The sequence below is a fragment of the Nicotiana tomentosiformis genome, chromosome 6 (assembly GCF_000390325.3).
Source record: "Nicotiana tomentosiformis chromosome 6, ASM39032v3, whole genome shotgun sequence".
Classification (NCBI taxonomy): Eukaryota; Viridiplantae; Streptophyta; class Magnoliopsida; order Solanales; family Solanaceae; genus Nicotiana; species Nicotiana tomentosiformis.
Window position 1 is genome coordinate 98073582 of NC_090817.1, and position 25707 is coordinate 98099288.

General features: G+C 35.9%; 2 protein-coding genes across 4 annotated transcripts; both read left to right on the forward strand.

Moving 5' to 3' along the window:
- LOC104109909 (uncharacterized) lies at positions 1 to 10957 on the forward strand. 2 transcript variants are annotated; one of them, XR_011408757.1, is made up of 11 exons: positions 1 to 248; positions 6653 to 6843; positions 6937 to 6997; positions 7106 to 7154; positions 7616 to 7670; positions 7756 to 7843; positions 8685 to 8803; positions 9216 to 9341; positions 9928 to 10071; positions 10400 to 10554; positions 10723 to 10957. XR_011408757.1 is itself a non-coding variant. In XM_009619297.4 (11 exons), the coding sequence occupies exons 1-11, from the start codon at positions 59 to 61 to the stop codon at positions 10780 to 10782; spliced, it is 1188 nt and encodes a 395-aa protein (XP_009617592.1). In that variant the 5' UTR covers positions 1 to 58; the 3' UTR covers positions 10783 to 10957. The 2 variants fall into 2 exon arrangements, 1 of the variants encoding a protein (XP_009617592.1); XM_009619297.4 differs by having other exon boundaries at positions 9928 to 10021.
- Positions 10958 to 11704: 747 nt separating this feature from the next.
- On the forward strand, positions 11705 to 14057 carry LOC104109894 (uncharacterized). Of its 2 annotated transcripts, none has more exons than XM_009619277.4 (2): positions 11705 to 11830; positions 12793 to 14057. In XM_009619277.4, exon 2 carries the CDS (start codon positions 12838 to 12840, stop codon positions 13579 to 13581), a length of 744 nt encoding a protein of 247 aa, XP_009617572.1. In that variant the 5' UTR covers positions 11705 to 11830; positions 12793 to 12837; the 3' UTR covers positions 13582 to 14057. The 2 variants fall into 2 exon arrangements, with proteins under 2 accessions (XP_009617572.1, XP_009617580.1); XM_009619285.4 differs by having other exon boundaries at positions 11829 to 11884.
- The last annotated feature ends 11650 nt before the right edge of the window (positions 14058 to 25707 follow it).

The following is a 25707-nucleotide window of genomic DNA, read 5'->3' on the forward strand; positions in this document are numbered from 1 at the left end:
GAAATAAAAAATAGGAAGTGAGCCAATCAAGATTATAGAGCAAAAAAAGTCGATAAAGATGGAAACTCAGGCAGCATCACCGGGATTAGGAGTGTCACTGCAACTGAAAGATTGCATACAAGAGCTGCTGAGATTCACACTTGCTTCCTCCGTAGACGGCAATCTTGAAACAGACATTGCTCTCTCCAAAGATTACTGCACCACCCTCTTACAGGATGATCCTTTCAACCCCTTTCCCAATTTCACTGGTACTTCTGCTTCTCACCTCTTATTTTTGTACTTTTGACTGTTATTACTTACCCAGCACTAAGAACGCGCTGTGAATGTAAGCAAATATATCCAAATCTACCCTTGTTTGTAGGGATTCTATGAGTTCTATACTGATTTTGCATAATTGACAATTTGTTATTGACAACAAAATGAAAACAAAAGTATAATATAATTACTCTTTGTACCAGCATTTTGAGCAACTGAGCTAGAAGTCACCCATTTGCTACCGAACTTGGTAATATTCTGTGTTCACTGTTAAAGACAAGCTCTTGATCCGTACCACTAAAATCACTGTAACAACTAAATTTCGTTCCTGAAAAATAATAATTAAGACAAGAAATATAGCGACAAATATTATATTCAATTTCAAGTGATGGGGTTACAATCTCTAGAATATCTCGAATCTAAAGAGATGTAGTCCTGTGATTCTTCTCCTCACGAACGATGGTTCAAGAGCTTGAGCGCTTGATCTTGACGGATTTCAAATTTGTGGTGCGTCACGAACAACTTGAAGGTCGTCACGAACCAGAATTTGTTGTTGGGTTATCACGAACGGAAGATTTGAAACCGCTCGCTTATGATTTGCGTTCGCCTTTGGGATTTGACCACAGACGAAGATTGCAGATGTGGATGGAGACCTTGATGCTATTCTTCAGAGCTTCTTTAGCCTTTCCTTCTGCTTACTTGATTGTCCTCTAGCTTTCTCCCGTGACCCTTTTATATAGGTGTGGGGTGGAGTAGTCTCCAAGAAAACCCTAGTGGGTTATTGGGCTTGAGGCTCATGGGTCGACCCAATTGATAGAAGACCAACTAATGGGCTAGCCCAATAAAATACTGGACCTTTATTTAAATCAATTTAATTAGATTTAAATAATTAACCCGATCATACTAGCCCATAATATTTATTTTGACTAATGTATATTTAATTTATGATAAAATCTAAATTTCTTATGGATTTAAATTTAGTAAAATTTTAATTGTCTACAAATGACCCCTGCTTCAAGGCTTGTCGGGGTGTAGGCTTGCTGAAACGTGAAGACATACTTGAAGTACCGATGCTGTCACCTGTCTTTTTTTTTTTTAGTAGATTCCTTTCGTAAATTCCTTCTTTTCAAGGTTACTTCTTTGTTATGACTCATTCTCAAATCGTCTGATCGTGGCTCCAATTTGTACCCCCTTTTTTTTTATAATATGAAAGAGCATTAATTTCATCTCCTAATTGGGTTGAGCAAACTTCTAGTTTGAGTAACCATGGAGTATTTCATAAGACAACTTGCGAAAACTTCCTTAATTGCCTTACTTTCTTGCCAAAAGAATTTCCTTAATTGCCTTTCTTTCTTGCCGTAGGAATTCCTTAATTGCCTTTCTTTCTCCTTGTTTCCTAGTTTCAAACTTGTCCATGTACAAACTGGACATGGTAATTCCTTATTTACATATGTCAGTAACTTGAAAATCAAGAATTTCCTTAGTTTCTTCCCTTGCTTGTTCCTATAAATTCGCCCCTTTCTCCTTGTATCGTTGCTATAGCAGCAGTCCTCCACTTTTGATGAAAGCAGCAGTACCACCTTTTGGTTGGTCTTAGTAGGTACTCTTCAATAGTTGGCATTACGCAATCCCGTCGCTCGATTCTCCTGAGAGCAGACTAACTTTTTTCTTTTGCTGCAGCTGCTGCCAGGAATTATCAGCTTTGCGCGTCTATCGGGAAAAAAATCATATCTCGTCGTAGGAGCTTCCAAAACTCAATCCATTTGATCCTCCAAAAAGTAGATATTTGGAGTCAAGACATGTTCAAAAATTGAGATTAGATTCGCTTTGTACTGTCCCATGTGAACTTCTTAAACTTGGTTCCAAGTTCTGTCGCGTTCGATATTTCAGCTTTGCGCATCTTCACCAAAAAAAATCATATCTTGGTGTAGGAGCATCGAAATCACGAGCGGTTTGCGACTAGGGAAACTAGACTTCTGGAGCTACGACATAGGTAAAAATCATAATCAGAATGTCCCGATATCTTCCCAGATATTTTCTCGAATTTAGGCAATATATTGTGACATGCTGCCCCTTTCAGTTTTCCTGATTTTCCTCAAGAGTCAAAGCGATACTTTCCTCCAACTTTGTGAAGCTATCTAGAGAATCAAGACAGAACTCTTCAATCCATTCACACAAGGTATGGCACATCATGTTAACAAAGGAAAGTTTAATACGGGAAATAGTGTCTTGTAGTTTGAAGTTTGGAGCATCAAGATGCAACGGCCATGAAGTAGGCTCGAAGGCTTTTTGACGTTTTGCTTGACTTGCGGCAGCCTCCATCTTACTCGTCATGGTTGGCTTAGAAAGCATAACATCTTCTGGAAGAACGAGGTGCGACCCTTTGGGTAGATTCAAATCTGTCAACAGAGCGTTGTTTGAAGCATGATGTTCAATACCATCAAATGAAGTGTGAGGACTTTTTGCGACCACACCGAGGGAATTTAGGCTTGTAACACAATCTTCCACCATGTTGTCACCAAGTACATCATCATACAACTCATCGATGCCCAACTGCAATTAAAAAATAAAAATAATAATAACTTAGGTGTTCAAAAAAAAAAAAAAAGGTGTAAATTTGAAGGTAATAATATTTACTCGTTTCTCCAGTTCAGACAACGACATCGTTGAACTAGGGTCACCCTCTACGAAAAATCCAGTATCGATACTAAGAGCATCCAAGTCAGCAAACTCACTATGGCTCGTGTCCTTAACCTTCTTCTTTGAACGATTCCAATGTATGTCGTGACTAACATCACTCTCGTTCGAACGGGAAGTCGCACTAACATTCACAATCTCATTGGGCAAAGCAGAAGCTTGCGTCCTTTCCTCGTTTGTTGGCACGACGTTGGTTGTCTTCGCAACATCTTTGTTTGGTGAAGTAGGAGGCGCTTTCCTTTTGCAAGGATTGTTCGTCACCTCCACAGTGGCAGTAGTTGTCATGGAAGTCAACAAAACATGTTTAGCTCCTTTGTCCACATGGGCACCCCCGCCCGTCGAAGGGATAGACTTGGATAAGACCTTGGTGCTTGGCGAAGGATCTTTCGATCTTAACTTGGACTTGGAAGACCCTTTGTGAGTGTTCTTTTGACGTTGATCATCTTTGGAGGATAAAGGAATATCATCTTTGCTTGGAACTTTCAAAATGATGTGAGTACTTTGTCGGGAAGAGTGCACTCGACGAGCTGATCACCAATCTGCATACTCACGAGTCATTAGAGGCCCCTCTTCTGATGGACGCGTAGGGACAATAACCTTTGACGAACCTCCAAGACGAACACTGGAGTCCCAGAATTGCACTAGCATTTTCAGTGAGCCGTCATAAGGTCGCTCTATGAGGTTGCCAGGAACATCTTGACAAAAGCCGAATTGACGACTAAACCTATGGGGGCTATAAGATTCCACAATATGAATGTCATCATGCCTAAGGGTGATGAAGCTTGAGCGAAGACTTATAAAAAAGTCACTTCAAGAATTCGATTGTTCGTAACGATCGGTAAGATGCAATTCCCTCCCTTGTAGCATAGCCAAGTGGTGAAGTTGTCGCGCACTAACTTGTTGAAACAACTCACGGGCATTACTAAGGTCAAAATGCTTGGCCATCTTCTCGTCAGAAACCTTGCACATTTGCGGACCTCGTTGTGGACGCTTAACACGATAGTAGCTGTCGAAATATGCTCCTATCCATCCATATACATAATGAATAGGAAAGAGTGCTTTGCAGGCGCACAAATCTTGAGAAGTGGAGACCTCCTTCAAGCCATGGTAGATACTTGCAAGGACTGGAACCGCCAAGGAAAACTTCTCTCCATGAGCCATCAAACTCGCGATTTTGAAGACACTAGCATGAATGTAGTCGATCTTCTTGTTGGGGAACAAAAATTTGCAAAGCCAACATGCAAGGAAAGCCGCCAAATAAGTCTCAGCTTTAAATGACTCCTCCACACCAAGCTCAATAAAGGGGGCATTCTCCTCATCGGTTCGTGGTAGGAAGCTCGCGTCAATATTTCCAGAAGGATTATGATTCAACTTCGTCCTTGTAGTTCGATTCCTTGATGACTTTTGCGGAGGCTTGGCATACCTACTCGGACCTCGAAACCAAAACTCCACCCAATCATGAATGGAGACCTCGTGGACATCATCCTTCATGAGTTTGTAGAACGCCGAGAACAAGTGCAGACAACTTCTTGGGAGGAAAGATTTTCCTTGATCGTCCGCTTGTGTCAACTCCTTAGCCGAGGTGATAACTTCGTCGTAGAAGGACCACCCATGCACCGGAAGGCCTCCGATTGCTCGCAAGTCCCACAAGGAGATGGAGAGTTCACCAATAGAGGTAGAAATTATGTTGGTAGATGGATGCCAAAGCTCACAAAAGGCACGGAGGACATTCTCATTGTAGTCATATGTGAACAACGAAGCAAAGATGGCGTCATAGACCTTGATGCCATCCAAAGTCAACTTGTTGCGGGCAAGAACATCTTCTACCCACTCCCAATATTTGGACGTATAGCGAACTTTACCAAAGCTGGAAGGAGGAACACTCCAAGTGGCGAGACGACCATCGTGATCACGATGAGGAGGACTAGCAGACGCGACCTTCTGATGGGTGGAAGACTTCAAAAGTAGGACCTTCATGTTGGTTGCTTTGCCCGAAAATCTCTCCAATGCATCCTTCGTCTCTCTAGTAGACCATTCTGCAAGATCAAGGGAGGCGTCAAGCGGCTTTCTAGCGAGCGGGAAAGCACCTATCACCGGAGGATGGACTTTTAAAGCGAGAACTTGGGCGCGGGGATTCTGCTTGTCGCTAATAATCTCAAGGTGTGGATATGGTGTATCGTGGTCGATAAAATGCATCCTTGCTGATGGAATTCACAGTCTAATGTGCTGCTCCGAGAGTCTGCTAAAAGAAAAAGGAAGAATCTATGAAAACCAGCAAAACTGAAAGGGGCGGCATGTCACAATATATTGCCTAAATTCGAGAAAATATCTGGGAAGATATCGGGACATTCTGATTATGATTTTCACCTATGTCGTAGCTCTAGAAGTCTAGTTTCCCTAGCCGCAAACCGCTCGTGATTTCGATGCTCCTACACCAAGATATGATTTTTTTTTTTGCTTAGGATTCTCGACTTACGATTTTTTTTCTATAACTAATATCATGTAATGGAGTACTTATTTCTTGGAGCAATAAAAACATCTTTATTTTTTTACTATGTGATATCTCTCTTTATTAATGGACCACTAAAAGCATATCTTAGTGGACCCCATAAATAAAAAGTAATGGACCACTAAGAGCATATCTTAGTGGTCAAGGGGGTTCAAAACCTTTGTAAGGTCATTGGTTCTATTCTCACTAACTACAACCCTTAAAAAAAAGAAAATATTATTGATACTTCTACTTTAGAGGCTCTTGTTGAGGCTTTCTTCAAGACGTACGCAGATTACAATGCTTTAAGATCGTCCAAGATGACTAAAGAATTTCACCAAGAGTCACTTTCTGATGCACGACGACGCCTCGATGATGCAAAACATGAATATGAAAAAGTGAGCGAGTCTGTAGAGAAACTTCAAGCCAATCTTGCGAGTGTTGAACAACAGCTAGCTGCCTTGGCCTCCAGAAAGAATAAGATCGTCGCGCTCTTGGATAAACAACAAGTGAAGTTGGCTAAAAGTCAAGAGGAGATTTATACCATTGAAGCCAATCATCCATTATCTGATGATGAAGCAGAGAAATTATCCCTCCTGAAAGGGGCAGTTGAGACAAGCCGCCCACAAATCCTTAGCTTCAAACCTTTTCCATGATTTTAGGTTTTGTTTTTGTTTTTTTGCTTAGGATTCTCGACTTACGATTTTTTTTTATAACTAATATCATGTAATGGAGTACTTATTTTTACTCTTTATTCCAGTGTAAAAATAAAGATACTTAAAAAGTATAAAACAAATGTTTTACACTTTCTTTTTTCTATTTTCTTTTTACCTAAATGTTGCCATAACTTTAGGAGTTGGTTTAACTTCGTCTAAAAAGCTTGACCTATGAACAGAAAGAGTCCTCCAAGTCTGCTGGTTACGTTGGCTTTTTCAAAATCTCACACTTATTTCCAAGCATGGATGACTAGCTTAATCCCAACTACTTGGTATCGTCTTTATGGATCTTTGCTTCTATATTACTTTAGGATGTTAATCCCTTCTCTGAAACAGGGAATTATGCGAATAGGTGCTGACTAATGCAATGAGAATTCTCGATCTTTTCTTTTTAAAAGATTAAATTTACTCATTTGTACTGCATTTTCCAGGTTTAGATACTTATCACTATATCAAGTTGATAATTCATTTTCTTTGCTCTTCTTGTCCGTGACAGGTCTTTCTGAAGGAATTCCATTATATCCTTTATACAAGCACCTTGCGGCATCCTTATATCAGGCTATTTCTTCTGAAGCCTTGCCAAGTACAGAAAACAAACTTGCAGTGATGCACGAATCTAGTTCTTTGATGCAAATGGAAGAAGACTGGGCTAGCGTGCTAAGGGAAAAAGTTTCTCATTTGCTAAATGTAAGATAAGCATGTAACGGAGTTTCTTCCTTTTGTTTCAATTTCTCGTTCATTGTTCTGAACTTAATGTATACTGGATGTTGCTAACTGCAGGTGCTAAAAGCTGTGGACTTTGAACTCCATGTTCAGGAGCCTTACTTTTCCCTGCTTAGAAGTATATTATCTGGATATATTGCTTTCTGAGAAAAATTAGTTTCCAATTTCCTTTCGTTTTTAATGCATCTTTTCCCTTTGCAGTCACAGTGTTTGAACTTATCTGCAGATGGAGAGAAAACAATTGAAGGAAGATGTGCTGTTGGACATTATAATAAGTATGGCTTCATTATGATGCATTTTGCTTACTCTATTGAGGATGTCCAAGGAGTCCTTTATGATTGTTTTATGATGACCCTCATCAAAGTTTCTATAATAGGAAGATTTCCATCTCTGATGTTTAGATCATGAGGACCTTCTTTGCTAGTACTTTTTGCTTAACATGTTTGCTTGTATTGCTGTTTCACTTTCATTTTGTTTTTGTCCCGTAACATTTAGATATTGCATTTCATAATAAAACCACTTTTAGTACTTTGCCTAAAAGCTAATCCTGGGTTATCTTCAAATGTCTTGAAACTAGAACCCTCACGATTCAACTTCGGGAGCTATCCTTTCATTATAAAAGAAGGACTTGCTTAAAATGACAGGAAGCATCTTTGATACGTTGATCTTCTAAAAAATGTTTTCTTATCCTTCAATCTATTTCCTCTCTCAGATGATGTCTTTTTTTGGATGTTAGAATTGAACCAGGAGCTTTCATCCTCTTCAACAAATGTTTAGTTCTTCAAGTTCAGGTACATTCGTCATCTACATTTATTTTCTTTTTATGTATCACTTTGGTACTTCTTATAGTCAACTGAATAAAATGCCCATTTCCAGGATGTCCATCATTATCATTCATTTCGCGAGATGCTAGAAGCAGAGAATCTTCAAGAACTTCTTCCTGGAGTGGATACTATTGAAGAAGGTTAAAATCTCTTACAATATAGTAGTGAGGATGTTACTTCTCACTCCGTATCTTGCATGTTTGTTGGGACTTATAATATGTTTGGAAGATGATTAAAGGATATTGTATGGTTAAATATTTACCAAATATCCTTGTTCGAAATTAAAAGTAGTATCTTCTGTTAAATTAGTGCTTATCTTTGATCCGCTCTCCACAGTCAAGGGGAGTTCCCCTCCCTGCATCACTCCTTGGCAATTCACCTACAGGGTAATGCATGCTTGTACACATGTCCTCATCCCTACCTTAAAAACCTGGCTTCCCTTCTCAATCTCTTCTCAACTCGCGTCTGATGCTTCTCATCAGTTTGCTACCTTACTCCCAGAAAAGTGTAGCTGTTTCTAATGATGTGACAAACACATATGTTGTAGTGCAAAACAAGAAATATTATTAAATAACTGCAGTCATCCCTAGTTTGGTTTCTTATAGCGCCTTTTGCCATCAGAGTTCAAAAGCCAAGTTTTTATTTTTGGTTTCTTGAAAGTTACTAGAGAAAATTAGAATATAATTGACCATTTGAGGACCTCATTTGCTCTACGACCTTGCAAGTGGAAAGCAATATGTTCAAGTGATAACTGATATTCAGGTGAAAGCCTTCGTTTTGTCTTGTTTTCTGTTAGTTGGTAGAGCCATATTTTAACTGTATATATGGAGAGATGGTGAGGCTAATTATATACAGGACTTTGTTGCTTTCTGCTAATAGTACCTTTTCAATGCTTGCAATTGTTAAAATGGATAATCAGTTCAGAACTCTTTATGATGGATGTTCCTTGTAGAAACGCTCTCTTAAACATGCAAATTTCAGGTGTCCAAGTTTACCGGAAATTTTACTCAGAAGAGAAAGAAAGGTCAAATGGTGTTCTCGCTATCTGTGTTGAGAAGCCGGTTTCTCAGCCTTCCATTTGTCTGGGCTCCATGCTTTCTGTGAGTATGCTTTCAGCGAGTATGCTTTCAGCTCTACTTATCTTGAAATTGGAGGTTCAATATTTAGATCATGGGAAAATGACATATTGCTACCATAGCAGTTGTGCTCCTAAAAGTTAGAAATGATTTTTGAGCTATTATTGTCAATAACGTGTTCTATCGGTATAAGGATCTTTCTATGCTGGGCCCGAAAATGAGAGACACCTTCCCTGTGAGAAAGCTATGACTTAATACTTTCCTGACCTTCCTCTCTCTACATGCTACACTACAAAGTTTCATATATTTCATGCTACACTACAAAGTTTCATATATTTCATGCTACACAACAAAGTTTCATATATTTGTTTCAGCTACATATACAGATAGCCGAGATATTTGGCAGTCCCTGATTCGAGTCTCTAATTTCATTCAGGAACTGAGCTATGCAGGTGTTCAGAGGCTTTTAGGATTTGTATGTACAGTTGGAACAGTTTCTGAGGCACTTCCGCCACCAGCATCAACTCTAATCTCATCATTTTTGCTGCCACATAATCCAAATGTATGATACGACCTGATGATTATGTTGTTGGTTTTGCTCCGTGTGAAATAGTCCCTGCCCGTAGCAAACTTTTGCTTCCTTGAAAATAAGCTGTTTTTATTCTTTTTTATAATTGTTGAAAGTAAAGGATCGATTTAGATGGCATTTATTTAGTAGAAGTAAATTGAAATGACATTAAGACGAGAGAGGAGAAAACTGTATTACATTGCTTCTGCAGCTGCATTTTCTTGCTAACAGAAGCAAACTCTCAATTTTTTGGTACCAATGTTTTGTGTTTATGAGAGGGGGTAGGTTGAGGAATGGTCGATAAAACGTTCGCCTATTGAAAGAAGTAGGAGAGGGAGAAAATAGGAAAAAGCGGTTAAAAGCACACACTTGTTCCAAATCCAAAGCTTGGAGAGGCAACTAGAGATCTTATTTATTACAATCTCTTCCCAGTTTATTCTATTGTGGCATGCCAATTGATTTACTGACATTACTGAAAGCTAGACAAATGCACATGTCTAATGCTAGCAAGAGCATTACAAAGAGATCTACTCACATTTGCTTATGGAAGTAAGTCTAAGGTATCTTGTCTTGGCAACAGGCTAAAGGTTCTACATTGACTGATGGAGCGAGGGCATTGTCAAAGCATGTAAACAGGAGCAGCGACAGCTACTGGGGTAGTTTTTCTGGAAGTGGTTAGTTCCTCATTCCAGGGCCATCCAATGTAAACATTCTTGAGTTGCATGTGAGATCCTAATGCTTGAGCTATGCTTGTTATTTTTCTTCCTAATTTTCTTTTGCGAGTATCATTCTGCTTCTAGAAGGCAATTCCTGGTATCACCTGCCCCATGAGACAAACCAATAATGTGCTATACATGGGTGCATTTAGCTGGACTCTTTATTTCTGCTGACTTTTTTGCCTACCGTTGGACTAATCATTCGCTCTACAAGATGTTGTACCTCTCTGTTGTGGAGAAGGAAATATAATAAAATCATATATGCTAGCAAGAATCCTCTTTGTGCGATTATTTTGTCCTCTTAAGAAGCTACTCTCTCAACTTATTCTTTTTCAGATTCCAATAAAAATAGGGTCGCCCTGGATGTGATCAGCGATTTAATAACTCATTGCTGCTGGATAAATGCGCATATTGTTCCTCCACATGGGGCTGTTTTTGAGATAAGAGTTGCTAATGGCTATGGTGCACGGTGGTCCAAAGATGGAAGTAAGGTACATACACCGTACACAGTGCTATGAGTTCCTATATTGGTCTATATATCACATAAAAGAAGTGCTACTAGATTTCCACAAGCATTAGATTACTTGTCAATGAAAAGTAAAGTTTGTTTATTTCAAAAATTAGCTGGTGAGACTAAGACATTTCCATTGGATATGCAGTTTATAGGTTTTCTTGAGCCCTATATGGAGGATGGCCATTCAAAGGGATGGAGGCACTGAATAGCAGCAGACACTGTTAAATCTTTGGATTATGTTGTATTTATATGTAAACAGAGAACTCCGCTAGTTCTGTACTTCTGTTTCTCATTTATCATGCATTTTACACTGATAGCGAATTTTGTTTTTCTTCACATTGTCGGTGTATGATAGCTCATCCCATCTGTCTTTTGATGTTCGATGATCGTTTGGATTATTTGATTGGGCTTTCAATGACAGCAAATTGACTTGGAGCAATAATCAAACCGGACAATATTGTATTTGGGTCACACAAGATAGAATCCTTTTGAATGGGGACTGCCTGCTTCTATATAAAAACCGTTTTGCTTCCACCCGAGTTGACCTACCCTTAGTTGGGGAATTTGCTTCTAATAATACGAATCAATGTTATGTTTAATTATGAAGGATTACTACCTCAATTAAAAGTTTTTAACCCTCCAGAAAATAGTTCAAAATAGAGGGAAAAAGGAAATAACACAAGTTAATAATATGCCATTTACCATTTGTGATCCAAAAGAAGTCGTTTTAATTAAAAAGGAGAGATGTCACAAAATTAAACTTATTTTTTTTTAAAATCACATAATAAGGTAGGTTTTATCCATTTACATGAGAAAATGAATTGTTTTGTAGCATAAACATAAAAATCGATAGCGATTACGCGGAGTGCTTGAATTTTGAGTATACATCCATTGAATACTTGGATTTAAGTAAGACATTTTTTTTACGTATTTCGTAGAAAAGCCAATAATAATAAGAGTTGTAGGTGATCTATTTTTATGTTTGTACAGCTAAATAAATCTATTTGATAAAATTAAATTAAATTTTACGATTATAGAAAATTTTGATTGGGGAGTAATTTTCTCTGACATTTTATTTTTATTTTTATTTTCTAGGTTTAGAAAATTTTGCAATTTCTTGTGTTGTTACCCAGACCTCAAGTATAGTAGTATTATATAATTTGGGCCGAGCCTAACCCATCACTAGGGTTTTTGTCTGATAACGTCTCTCTCTCCTTAGGTTGCTTGAAGCTTCATCATCTCTTTTAACTCGGGTTAGTATTTCGCATTCCTTTTTTGTTTTTCTCATATTAGACGATTGGATTGATGTAAGTTTGCTTTTTGTTGATTTTGTTTGTGTGAATTGATAACTTATGAAAGCTTACCTAGTTTCATTATATGTATGCATCTTCTGTTAAAGGTTTGAATATCACAATCTAGAAAGGATGAGAAATTTGTCAAAAACTCATTCTTTATTGTCTTATTCTTTAAGTGTAATTTGCATTACCTGCACTAGCAAAAGTGACTGCCATTATTATGATACGAAAAACTTGTCTTGGTTTCAGAGTGGCATTTCATTTTGTGTTGGCTTTTCAATTTTTCTTTTGAAAATCTTGCTTTTCTCCTTTTTAAATGAATCCTAGCTTTTGAATTAATTGACTTTAAAAGTCCCCGAGGGGACGGTTGAGTAGTTGAGGCGTAGGAGTAATAACATAGAGATATCAAGTTCACTTCCTAGCTACTTACAACACTCTGTGGGTAGGTCTAGACTTGGCACTTGTGCTTGTGGGAGGTTTAGTAGGCTGCTTGGTGGATTAGTCGAGCTAAGTGCTCAGAGGCGGATGGAGGATTTAAGCTTGATAAGTTTTACTGTTAAAGTTCTTAGCACTGTCACATTGTATTTTTGAAATTATTGGTTGATAATTTAATATTTGTTAAAATTTTAGTGGCTTTTCACATATATATGTATTTTGTCGAAAAACCTGGCTTTAGCTGAATGCGTCTGCCTCTGAAGGTACTGCAAGCTGGACCAAACATCATTGTCATCAAAGAAAAAACTAATTGACTTAGATTTAAGTGTTTACTTGCATTTCAGTCATGTTTTCTGGAATTAGCATTGGCTTATTCTGTATACTGGACAGAATACATATTCTTTTGTTATAATTAGTGGTTTGTGTTATATGCTACTGCTGTTGAGGATCTTCTTTACTCCTCTGACCTCTCCATCTCTGTGCAGTGAAGTTCTGAAGTTGTTTTTCTCTAGCGGAATCAAATTGTTGAGATGAGAAAAGACAAGCCAGCTGTTGCAAGTTCAAGTAAAATCAAATTTGAAGACTCTGATGAACATGAATCTTCGTCTGAAGATGAGGAGGAGAAGGAGATAGAGGAGGAGCTTGCTGATGTGACCTTTGAGGAATTGCAGAGAGCACGGTCTGATGGGTCGGATACAGTGTATAGGAAGTTCAATTCTGAAGGAAAAAGTGGCCGAGCAAACAAGAACAGGCCAGTGGAGATGAGTAGCAAGAAGCCAGTGAGCAGATTTAGGGAAATTATCCAAGTCCCTAAAAAGGTTACTCGTGACCCTCGCTTTGAGTCTTTATGTGGCCAGCTTGACGAAGATGGATTCAAAAAGAGATACAATTTTCTTTACGAGGATGATCTTCCTGCAGAAAAAGAGGATCTGAAGAAACAGATGAGGAAATCAAATGATCCGGAAGAGATAAGTGAACTGAAAAATCGCATTGGTTGGATTGACAAGCAATTGAAATCGGCAGGATTGAAACACACTGAGAGGGAGATTTTGGCAGAGCATAAGAAGAAAGAGAGAGAAGCTGCTAAGCAAGGGAAACAACCTTATTACCTCAAAAAATCTGAAATTCGGCAGCGCAAACTTGTTGAGAAATACAAGGAACTCAAAGCATCAGGCAAACTGGAAGCATATATCGAGAAGAAAAGGCGTAAGAATGCTGCAAAAGACCACAGATACTTGCCATATCGGCGTCCTGGCGAGCAAGAGAACAAGTGAAATAACAGGTTTACGTGCTGTAGCAAATTTGTTTGCTTGTGTTTCTCGTCACAAGCATGTAGAGAGCTTGCTTGTTGGTATGCATGAATATGGGCCCTCTCATCCAAGATGTAGAAGGCATTGGGGAGAGCCAACTTCTTTTGTTACTTCAAAGGTGCAGCTACTCTTCCTATTTATGCCTCGGTATGGCTAATCTTGATGAATATACTAGTTATATTGAGAGCCTTGAAAAAGTTAATTTACGATATCACTAACAAAAACACAATGCAGTAGTTGATCTTGATCATGCCTCAAGTGAGTCATTGTTTCTTTAATTTTGCTGAATCATTTAGTTGATGGTAGAATAAGGGAACTTTTTAGAGTTTGTCGATTGTAATTGCTACTTCGGTCTATTTTTTTCTACTTACTAAAAGAATGAAGTGGGCATTCCTGTTAAAGGAAGTTGAACACTTCCTTTCAAAATCAAAAAAGAAAAAGTATTACTATTGCTGAATAGCTATAGAGAAATTAGTGTCTTTACTATTAGTGTGGCTACATCCATCTGTCCCTAATGTGAAAATCCATCAGGCACCTTTCTGTAAATTTAACCGGAGAACGAAAAGCAGTATCTCTCTTGCAACCGTTGAGCTACCTGTCATTTAGGTTCTTGTAAAGAGTTGTCTCAATTAGTACAAGGCTGTGTCTGCTGAGATATGTCAAAGTGACGTGAAGTTAACAACTTTCACTTTTGTATCAAATTTAACTCTCTTAATTTTTTTTTAACACTGTCTAGTTCAGGGTAAGGTTGAGGGTGGTATGGGAGAGAGGGTAATCCTTTTTGTGCTCAGCACAAAGTCTCTGCAATTCTTTCAATAAGCAAGTGGGGGATGAAAGTTAGCTCACTGCTAGTGTAGAGGAAAGATTGATCTTGGGTTCCCATGACTTAACGGTCCAATTTTGCAAGATGAGATATGCAATATAGATTTGTTCTCTTTGGGGCTGGGTCTTTGTCCAATTACAAAGATGGCTAATAGCATGTTTGGCAAGTTTTTTTGGGGCCAAAAGCACTTTTGGCCAAAAATTGAGGTGTTTGGCCAAAGCTTTTGGAAGGAAAAAAAGTGCTTTTAAAGAGAAACAAAAGCAGTTTTTGAGAAGCAGAAAAAAATAGCTTCTCTCCGTAAGCACTTTTCTTATAAGTACTTTGAGAAAAATACACTTAGAAGCAGTTTTCAAAAGCTTGGCCAAACACTAATTACTGCTCAAAAGTGCTTTTCAAATTAATTAGACAAACACAAACTACTTCTCACCAAAAACACTTTTTTTTAAAGTACTTTGAGAAAAGCACTTCTCAAAATAAGTTGATTTTAGAAGCTTGGCCAAACAAACTATAAGCTTCTAAAATTAGCTTATTTTTAGAAGTGTTTTTTTTAAAAAATGCTTTTTTCAGAAGTACTTTTGGTGAGAAGCAGTTTATGTTTGGTTAATTAATTTGAAAAACACTTCTGAATAACAATTAGTGTTTGGACAAGCTTCTAAAAAGTATTTTTAAGTGTATTTTTCTCAATAGTGTTTTTCTAAAAAAATGCTTTTGGGGAAAAGTTATTTTTTTCTGCTTCTACTCAAAAGCACTTTTATCTCTTTTAGAAGCTTGGCCAAACACTTTAACTTTGAAAAAAAGCATTCTTTTTGCAAACAAAAAATGCTTTTGACTTTGGAGAAGCTTGGCCAAACATGCTATAATTGAGTGAGTTTCCAACTTTGTTCTATCATTTCGTAAAAAATAGATTTAAATCGATAGTAAATTTGAAAATTCTGGGTTTCGGATATATATATGGTATAGTTGTTCCTAAAAAAAATAGCTGTCAAAATATATATTTTTTGTACATTAATATATAATATATATATATTTTTGTATATTTAGCTAGCGGGCTATATTATTTTTAACCGACATGCCAAATGTGTAGCGTGCCCTTATATATTGCAAACGTTCCCATTGTTAAATCATATGGGCTTTAGAAATTTCATTCCAGTTGAAGTCCCTACTACTTACTGGATGATCATTACAGAAACATAGCACGTGGAATGCTAAACAAACGAGTCCTAATTAACTCTAGTTAGGACTTAGGATAGTCTGAGTTATTAACAATCACACTTCGTTAAGTGTCTCATCCTTGTTATTAACTCAATTCTTTTACTATTAATCTGTGTCCAAAAGTGCAATCCTATTTTACTCTACTGAATAATGATTAATTAAAAATACGTCAATAATTGAGCATACTAAACTGTTCAGCATTTTCTTTTCAACTTTGCTAGCGCTACTTAGTTTTGAGAAATTTGCTGCTGTTCTTCCAAGCTTCGACCATAGGAAGAGAAATCACTTTTGTATATTGAGATAGTGATATTTTTGTGGATTGTTTTTCATTTGAACCAAAATGTAATACGTTCACTTAGGAAATCCCACAAGCTAAAACTTTGTTCTCATTCATAGAAGTCTCAATCTAATAATGTCCAAGAAAACATCATTCTCAATGTACTATAGAAAAGATGTATTCATAAGATGAGCCTAAGATGAAACATCAACATCAGGACAAGGATCATGAGCCACATCTTTCTTGAAGTGATCCTTCATGTTTGGCATTTATTAAGTTCTGCCCCTATAGTACTATGTTTTGGCGTTTTGGCCATAGTATTCTTGCGCATTTTAGAGCTGTGGAAGCAGCCACTAATGCTTGCATTAGGGCAGACTATCTACATTACATCCCTTGGAACTTCGCATCCTACGTGAACCCGAGATGCTTCGTGCACCGACGACCCTTAAAATTATTATTATTATTATTTTTTTTTTAAAACCTTTTTAGATATTTAGCCTCTATCTACTTGGATGTAAAATATTTTACATCGACTACCCTTTTGGGTGAAAGATTTCTAACTAACAAACTCAAGAATTATTTTGTGCGGTCAATAAACATGTAGTAGCAATTTTGAAAAGGAAAATAAATATTATATTAACAATGCGCAATATTGATAAGCAAATCCTAAAATTATTTGTGCGGCTCTAAAAAGTAACAGTATCTATAGGAAAACGTATTTCATCAATTATTCGAATAAATGAGGCTTGATTGGCTGCTTGCCAACTTTATTTTGTGGAGCTCTATACAATTGCTACTTAGGTTTCTTATTGATCTCCCCGAGACCAATTCTCTTATGTTATGATATGATTATGTTTGTGAAGACACCTGTCATGTATTAATTAAATTAGTATAAAAATATTCGATGGGAATAAACATGTATCTTCTTTTTCTCTATTTGAATTTCTCCCATTTGCATTATTCAAATTGTTTTGGGGGAAAAATGTTAAGTGACAAGAAAAGGAAAATAATTGAAATTTAAGATGGTGAAAAAGGTATAACTTATATAGCAACCATCTGGTGCAAGACTAAAACTTATTAGAGTAAAGAGTTATGAGACAATTTTTGGGGGTTAATGAAGTACATTAGATGCCCACAAAAAAAAACGTTGAAAACGTACTTCATCTATCCAAAAAATTTGGTACCTTTTGCTTGGCAAGATTCTATTTGACCAACTTTTAGAGGTAATTGAACTGAAGTAAACAACTTTTTTTCCAAATCAAAATAGGACATCAGAAAATTCATGAAAGTGCAATAAGTAGCAACTTTCATCATTTCAAAATATTGAAAAGTATACATTTTAAAATGACGATCAAATTTTAGTTCGTTCATCAGAAAGCAAATATCAAAATTGTGTGTCACTATTTGAACGAGGTATCAAAGTAGTTAGAAGTACGTATGTGTAAGATGACACATTTGTCCTTGTCCAATCTTCACTTATTATAATTTGTGTTTGTTGTAACTTGTAACCATAAAAAGGAAAAAAAGAAATAGAACTTTCCATTCTCGAAATAATTATTCATCCTCGCTATAAATGATTTACTAAATTTGGGAAGCCAAAATATTGACCAAAAAATGGGAAGCATATATATAATATAATAGTCGGTGCATATGTAGCTCACCCTTTTGTGTGAAAAGAAAACCAAACCCTCTAAAGGATCCAACTTCAACCAAAGCATTAATAGCACAAATTTCTTTCTTACATTACATGTCATGATCGAGTGGCCAGCTTCAATGTTATTTGTTGAGGCAACATAAGGACCAACACTTAGATTTCTAGTCTTTGTCATTATAATCTTTTCGAAAATAATTACTGAATGGAGAAGAATCAATATATTAAAAAAAAAACTTGAAAATAAAAAAGTTTTCTGTTTGAAAAGTTTTTCTTGTTTTAATTGCCATTCTTCCCTATGTTATTTTCTCTAGTATTTTTTTTTTCTTTTTAACGATATTATTCTGGTCAGCTTAAACATATCTAGAATGGAAATTACGCGCATTAGATGATGTTAAAAAATATACTACACTTACCTCATTCGTTGCGGTAAAGGTTTTCAAAGAGATTATAATGGTCCTAAGCCGCTCGACCCATTGCCTTTACATTTTGTGTTAGATGTTGAAATTCTTTCACATTAGTGAGTGAAAAATGCAACAAGTTTAAATTATTCGTTGCATGCAACAGAGTGTACCTTTAGGCTGCGTTTTATTTTATTGTACTTTATTTGCTATTGTTTAAACTACTAAAGTAATTATTTTGTTTTTAAATGAAAACCTTGGCGTCGTTAACATGAAGATTTTCGCTTTACTTAATCACTTACCTAATATCTTGACCTTTTTAACTTTGAGAGATGCTGATAATGACTGATTACTAAAGGTAAAAAAGAAGAAGCGTCATGCTTAATCTTAACTAACTTTAGGCTAATCATCGGTACAACCACTTTTCAGATTTAATTAATTAGTTAGTTCACTAAGTACTTTATTCTTTGTTTTATCTTTAAAAAAGATTTATGGGTTAAGACATCTTTTAAAGCAGGTAAAATATCATTAGGTTGAGTCATCAACTCCACCTGTCCGCAATTATAAGCTAATGGTTTCTAATCCTTAGGTCCCCACAATTAGGTGAACTTAAAAAAAAAATAGTTCACAAAAAGGGACTCAAATTTAGTGCCTTAGCCATATATAATATATTTTGCAGTATAACGAGATATTTCAACCATTTTCATAATACACATAAAGGAATAACTATGTGGTTTTTACTGCTTCTTTTTTCTCTCAAGGGATATGATATGAATTACCAAATTTGCTTATATTTAGTCTCATATATTTTTCGCCAAGCACTATGTAATTTAATGATCTTACTTCATTTCTTTGAAACATTACGTGCACATTTAGAAAAGTTATTAGTCCAATAATTTAAATTATAGACAAATAATAATAAGGAAAAACTGATGCAACTATTTATAGTATGTACCTCGAATAATTAATTGATGCAACCATATATATGTATGTACCTCATTCCCTACAAAACTATAACAGTGGATTATTATTATTGTTTAAATAATATATATGGATGAAAAATTCCAAGCCTGCTCTTATGTTTATTCACATGATTACAACAATAATTATATGCCTAAATTCCAAGCAAGTTTATAAGTCAGGATATATGGATTCTCATTAGCCATACCCTCTATTTAATTAAACCGCCTTGATCCAATAATAAAAAAACATTAGTTTCTTTAATACATGATTATCATGTATTTTTTCTATTCAATGAGCGATATTTAATAATTGTAACCGCAAAATATAGATAAGGGACTAATCAATTAAAGACTCAACATTAAAGATTTAATTGCATTCTTATAGATACACAAGGGACAATATATTATTTTGCTCTTTACGTAATGGCTTGTACTATAACTTGGTCAATCCTTGGATACGAGCCAATTAACAAAGTTCTGTTATAAAATAAAGAGCGTAAAGTAAATACAAGTATAGAGAGAAACTGATATATTATTTAAACTTTAAATTTATGTACATAATGAACTGAAATCTCCTCTATTTATAGAAGAAAACAAGCTGATTTGTAAGCTACTATTGTACCAGATATAGATAATCTTCTACCGGGGGTAATGTTTATCCATAACGGAATACCGAAAGGATAAACTCATTATACCAGATATAGATAATCTTCTACCGGGGTAATGTTTATCCATAACGGAATACCGAAAGGATAAGCTTATTATACCAGATATAGATAATCTTCTACCGGGAGTAATATTTATCCATAGCGGGGTACCGAAAAGATAAACTCATTGTACCAAATATAGATAATCTTCTACCGGGTGTGAGGTTTATCCATAACGGGGTACTGAAAGGATAAGCTCATTGTACCAAATATAGATATTCTTCTACCGAGTATGATGTTGATCCATAACGGGGTACTCAAAGAATAAGCTTCTTCAGGAGACTTATTTTCAATAGAGTACTAAATAGATAAACATATTTACGGCGGAGTCTCATATAGATAAGCTTCTTCAGGAAGCTTATTTACAACGGAGTACTAAATGAACATCCATAATATAATATATTTATAACACTCCCCCTTGAATGTTCATTAAAAGATAATGTGCCTCATTAAAACCTTACTAGGAAAAACCCCGTGGGAAAAAAATCCTAATGAAGGAAAAAAGAGTACACATATTTAGTAATACGCATAACTAGTTGTCTAATTAAAAACCTTATAAGGAAAACCATGTGGGAAAAACCTTAATAAGGGAAAAATAGTATAGCGCATATTTTACTCCCCCTAATAAAAATCTTGTTTCAAATATTTGAGCATCCGCATTCCAATCTTGTATACTATCTTCTCAAAAGTTGAAGTTGGCAAAGATTTAGTGAACAAATCTGTCGGATTGTCACTTGAACGGATTTGTTGCACATCAATGTCACCATTTTTCTGAAGATCATGTGTGTAGAATAATTTTGGTGAAATGTGCTTCGTTTTATCTCCTTTTATAAATCCCCCCTTTAATTGGGCTATGCATGCAACGTTGTCTTCGTATAAAATTGTGTATCTTTTATCACATTCCAGACCATATTTTTCTTAAATAAAATGAATCATTGATCTCAACCACACGCATTCCCTACTTGCTTCATGAATAACTATTATCTCAACATGATTTGAAGAAGTAGCAACAATAGATTGTTTTGTGGAGCGCCATAATATGACAGTACCTTCACATGTAAACATGTACCCAATTTGAGATCGAGCTTTATGTGGATCAGATAAATAATATGCATCTGCATAACCAACAAGATTTGCACTATCTTGTTAGAATAAAATAAACCTATATCTAGTGTTCCATTTAAATATCACAATATATGCTTAATCCTGTTCCAATGTCTCTGTGTAGGAGAAGAGTTATATCTTGCTAGTAAATTAACAGAAAATACTATGTCAGGCCTTGTAGCATCAGCAAGACACATAAGTGTACCAATTGCACTAAGATAAGGTATTTCGGGACCAAGGAGTTCCTCATCCTCTTCTGGAGGTCGAAACAAATCCTTATTCATATCAAGTGATCGAACAACCATTGGTGTACTCAATGGGTGCGCTTTGTCCATGTATAAGTGTTTTAAGACCCTTTCTGTATAGGCAGATTGATGGATAAAGATCACGTTTGCTAAATATTCAATTTGCAGACCAAGACAAAGTTTTGTCTTTCCAAGATCTTTCATCTCAAAATCTTTCTTAAGATATTCAATTGCTTTTTGGAGCTCTTCTGGAGTTCCAACAAGATTTATGTCATCAACATAAACAACAAGTATAACAAATTCTGATGCCATTTTCTTTATAAAAATACATGGACAAATAACATCATTTATGTAACCCTCTTTCAGCAAATATTTACTAAGGCGATTATACCATATACGCCCAGATTGCTTTAAACCATACAAAGATCTTTGTAATCTAATTAAATATATTTTTCGAGATTTTGGATTTGCTTCAGGCATTTTAAGTCCTTCGGGAATTTTCATATAAATTTTATTATCAAGTGAACTGTATAGATAAGCTGTAACTACATCCATTAGATGTATTTCAAGCTTTTCATGTAGTGCTAAACTGATGAGATATCGAAATGTTATGGCATCCATAACAGGTGAATATGTTTCATCAAAATCGACTCCAGGTCGTTGTGAGAATCTTTGTGCGACAAGGCGAGCTTTGTATCTTTCAATTTCATTTTTATCATTCCTTTTTCGCACAAAAACCTATTTATCACCAACTGATTTTATACCACCAGGTGTTTGGACTACTGGTCCAAAGACCTCTCTTTTAACAAATGCGTTCAATTCTTATTGAATTGCCTCTTGCCATTTTGGCCAATCAGATATTTGTCGACATTCTTCAATAGATCGGGGTTCAAGATCCTCACTATCTTGCATAATGTTAAGTGCAACATTATATGCAAAAATATTATCCACCACTATTTCAGATCGATTTAAATTAATTTATTCACCAGTAGAACTTATTAAAAGCTTCTCACTCACTTGCGTCTTGGGTTCATTGATTTCTTCAGGAATCTCAGAACTAATCAGTTCTTGGATCTCTTCAGGGAATCCCTTCATAACATCGTTTTAATCATTTGTTGATTTTCTTTTTCGAGAATTTCGATCCTTAGAACCCAAAGGCCTACCACGCTTCAGGCGTGCTTTAGGTTCACTAGCTCTCGTACTTCAGGGAATGGACAAGAACTAGTAGGTCGACTTTCAGGATTTTTCATTAATAGCCCATTATGTTGCTCGGCTACAAGAAGATGTGAGATAAGTTCAAAATACTTTTTGAATCCCATCTCTCGATATTGCTGCTGCAGAAGCATATTCGAGGCAAAAGAATGGTGAAAGTTTTCTCCAACATATCATGATCAGTAATATTATCACCACATAGTTTCAATTGGAAAATAATTCTGAACATAGAAGAATTATACTCACTGATAGATTTAAAATCTTGTAGCCTTAGATGAGTCCAATTATAACGTGCCTGTGGAAGAACGACCATCTTCAGGTGGTCATATCTATCTTTCAAATTATTCAACAGTATGACTGGATCTTTAATAGTGAGATATCTCATTTTCAAGCCTTCATCAAGGTAATGGCGTAGGAATATCATTACTTTGGCACGGTCTTGATTTGATGCTTAATTTTTGTCCTTGATGGTGTCTGCCAGACCCATCGCATCAAGATGATTTTCAACATCAAGCACCCAAGACATGTAACTTTTGCCCGATATATCCAGGGCTACAAATTCAAGTTTAGAAAGATTTGACATTATTTAGAAAAATAAAGTTCGTACCTCTGATACTTTCAAAGTATTTGCTCGAGATGGCAGAGTCTCGTGCTGATAACGTGTTATAAAATAAAGACTGTAAAGTAAAGAGAAGTATAGAGAGAAACTGATATATTATTCAAACTTCAAACTTATGTACATAATGAACTGAAATCTCCTCTATTTATAGAAGAAAGCAAGCTGATGTGTAAGCTGCTTCTCCAAGTTGTTGTGTAAGTTGCTACTGTATCAGATATAGATAATCTTCTACCGGGGGTAATGTTTATCCATAACGGAGTACCGAAAGGATATGCTCATTATACCAGATATAGATAATCTTCTACCGGTGGTAATGTTTTTCCATAACGGAGTACCGAAAGGATAAACGCATTATACCAGATATAGATAATCTTCTACCGGAGATAATATTTATCCATAGCGGGGTACCGAAATGATAAGCTCATTATACCAGATATAGATAATTTTCTACCGGGTATGATATTATCCATAACGGGATACTGAAAGGATAATCTCATTGCATCAGATATGGATAATCTTCTATCGGGTGTGATGTTTATCCATAACGGGGTACTGAAAGGATAAGTTTCTTCAGGAGACTTATTTCTAATAGAGTACTAAATAGATAAACATATTTACGATGGAGTCTCATATAGATAAGCTTCTTCATGAAGTTTATTTACAATGGAGTACTAAATGAACATCCATAATATAATATATTTATAACACTCCCCCTTGGATGTTCATTAAAAGATAATGCGCCTCATTAAAACCTTAGTAGGAAAAACACCGTGGGAAAAAAAATTTTAGTGAAGGAAAAAAAGTACACATATTTAGTAATACGCATAACTAGTTGTCTAATTAAAAACCTTATAAGGAAAACCCTGTGGAAAAAATCTTAGTAAGGGAAAAATAGTATAGCGCGTATTTTACTCCCCTAATAAAAATCTTGTTTCAAATATTTGAGCCTCCACATTCCAATCTTGTATACCATCTTCTCAAAAGTTGAAGTTGGCAAAGATTTAGTGAATAAATCTGCCGGATTGTCACTTGAACGGATTTGTTGCACATCAATGTTACCATTTTTCTGAAGATCATGTGTGTATAATAATTTTGGTAAAATATGCTTCGTTCTATCTCCTTTTATAAATCCCCCCTTTAATTGGGCTATGCATGCAACGTTGTCTTAGTATAAAATGGTGGATCATTTATCACATTCCAAACCACATTTTTCTTGAATAAAATGAATCACTGATCTCAACCACACGCATTCCCTACTTGCTTCATGAATAGCTATTATCTCAGCATGATTTGAAGAAGTAGCAATAATAGATTGCTTTGTGGACCGCCATGATATGACAGTACCTCCACATGTAAATACGTACCTGATTTGAGATCGAGCTTTATGTGGATCAGATATATAATCTGCATCTCCATAACTAACAAGATCTGCACTACCTTGTTAGAATAAAACAAACCCATATCAAGTGTTCCATTTAAATATCACAATATATGCTTAATCATGTTTCAATATCTCCGTGTAGGAGAAGAGCTATATCTTGCTAGTAAATTAACAGAAAATGCTATGTCAGACCTTGTAGCATCAACAAGATACATAAGTGCACCAATTGCACTAAGATAAGGTATTTCGGGACCAAAGAGTTCCTCATCCTCTTCTGGAGGTCGGAACAAATCCTTATTCACTTTAAGTGATCGAACAACCATTGGTGTACTCAATGGGTGCGCTTTGTCCATGTAAAAGCGTTTTAAGACCCTTTCTGTATAGGCAGATTGATGGATAAAGATCACGTCTGCTAAATGTTCAATTTGCAGACCAAGACAAAGTTTTGTCTTTCCAAGATCTTTCAACTCAAATTCTTTCGTAAGATATTCAATTGCCTTTTGGAGCTCTTCTGGATTTCCAACAATATTTATGTCATCAACATAAACAACAAGTATAACAAATTTTGATGCCATTTTCTTTATAAAAATACATGGACAAATAACATCATTTATGTAACCCTCTTTCAGCAAATGTTTACTAAGGCGATTATACCACATACGTTCAGATTGCTTTAAACCATACAAAGATCTTTGTAATCTAATTGAATATATTTCTCGAGATTTTGGATTTGCTTCAGGCATTTTAAGTCCTTCGGGGATTTTCATATAAATTTCATTATCAAGTGAACCGTACAGATAAGCTGTAACTACAACCATTAGACGTATTTCAAGCTTTTCATGTAGTACTAAACTAATGAGATATCGAAATATTATGGGATCCATAACAGGTGAATATGTTTCATCAAAATCGACTCCTGGTCGTTGTGAGAATCTTTGTGCGACAATGCGAGCTTTGTATCTTTCAATTTCATTTTTATCATTCCTTTTTCGCACAAAAACTCATTTATCACCAACTGGTTTTATACCAGCAGGTGTTTGGACTACTGGTCCAAAGACCTCTCTTTTAGTAAGTGCGTTTAATTCTGATTGAATTGCCTCTTGCCATTTTGGCCAATTAGATATTTGTCGACATTCTTCGACAGATCGGGGTTCAAGATCCTCACCATCTTGCATAATGTTAAGTGCAACATTATATGCAAAAATATTATCCACCACTATTTCAGATCGATTTAAATTAATCTCTTCACCAGTAGAACTTATTAAAAGCTTCTCTCACTTGAGTCTCGGGTTCATTGATTTCTTTAGGAATCTCATAACTAATCAGATCTTGGATCTCTTCAGGGGATCCCTTCATAACATCGTTTTGATCATTTGTTGATTTTCTTTTTCGAGGATTTTGATCCTTAGAACCCAAAGGCCTACCACGCTTCAGGCGTGCTTTAGGTTCACTAGCTCTCATGCTAGTAGATGGTCCTGTTGGGATATCAATTCGGA

Bases quoted from the DNA above. Each gene is read 5' to 3' on its own strand.
- LOC104109909 (XM_009619297.4), top strand. From the start codon at position 59: ATGGAAACTCAGGCAGCATCACCGGGATTAGGAGTGTCACTGCAACTG. The intron at 7,844-8,684 runs GTTAAAATCTCT...TGCAAATTTCAG, and splicing joins AGTGGATACTATTGAAGAAG to GTGTCCAAGTTTACCGGAAA. The intron at 10,022-10,399 runs GTTAGTTCCTCA...ATTCTTTTTCAG, and splicing joins GGGTAGTTTTTCTGGAAGTG to ATTCCAATAAAAATAGGGTC.
- LOC104109894 (XM_009619277.4), top strand. From the start codon at position 12,838: ATGAGAAAAGACAAGCCAGCTGTTGCAAGTTCAAGTAAAATCAAATTT.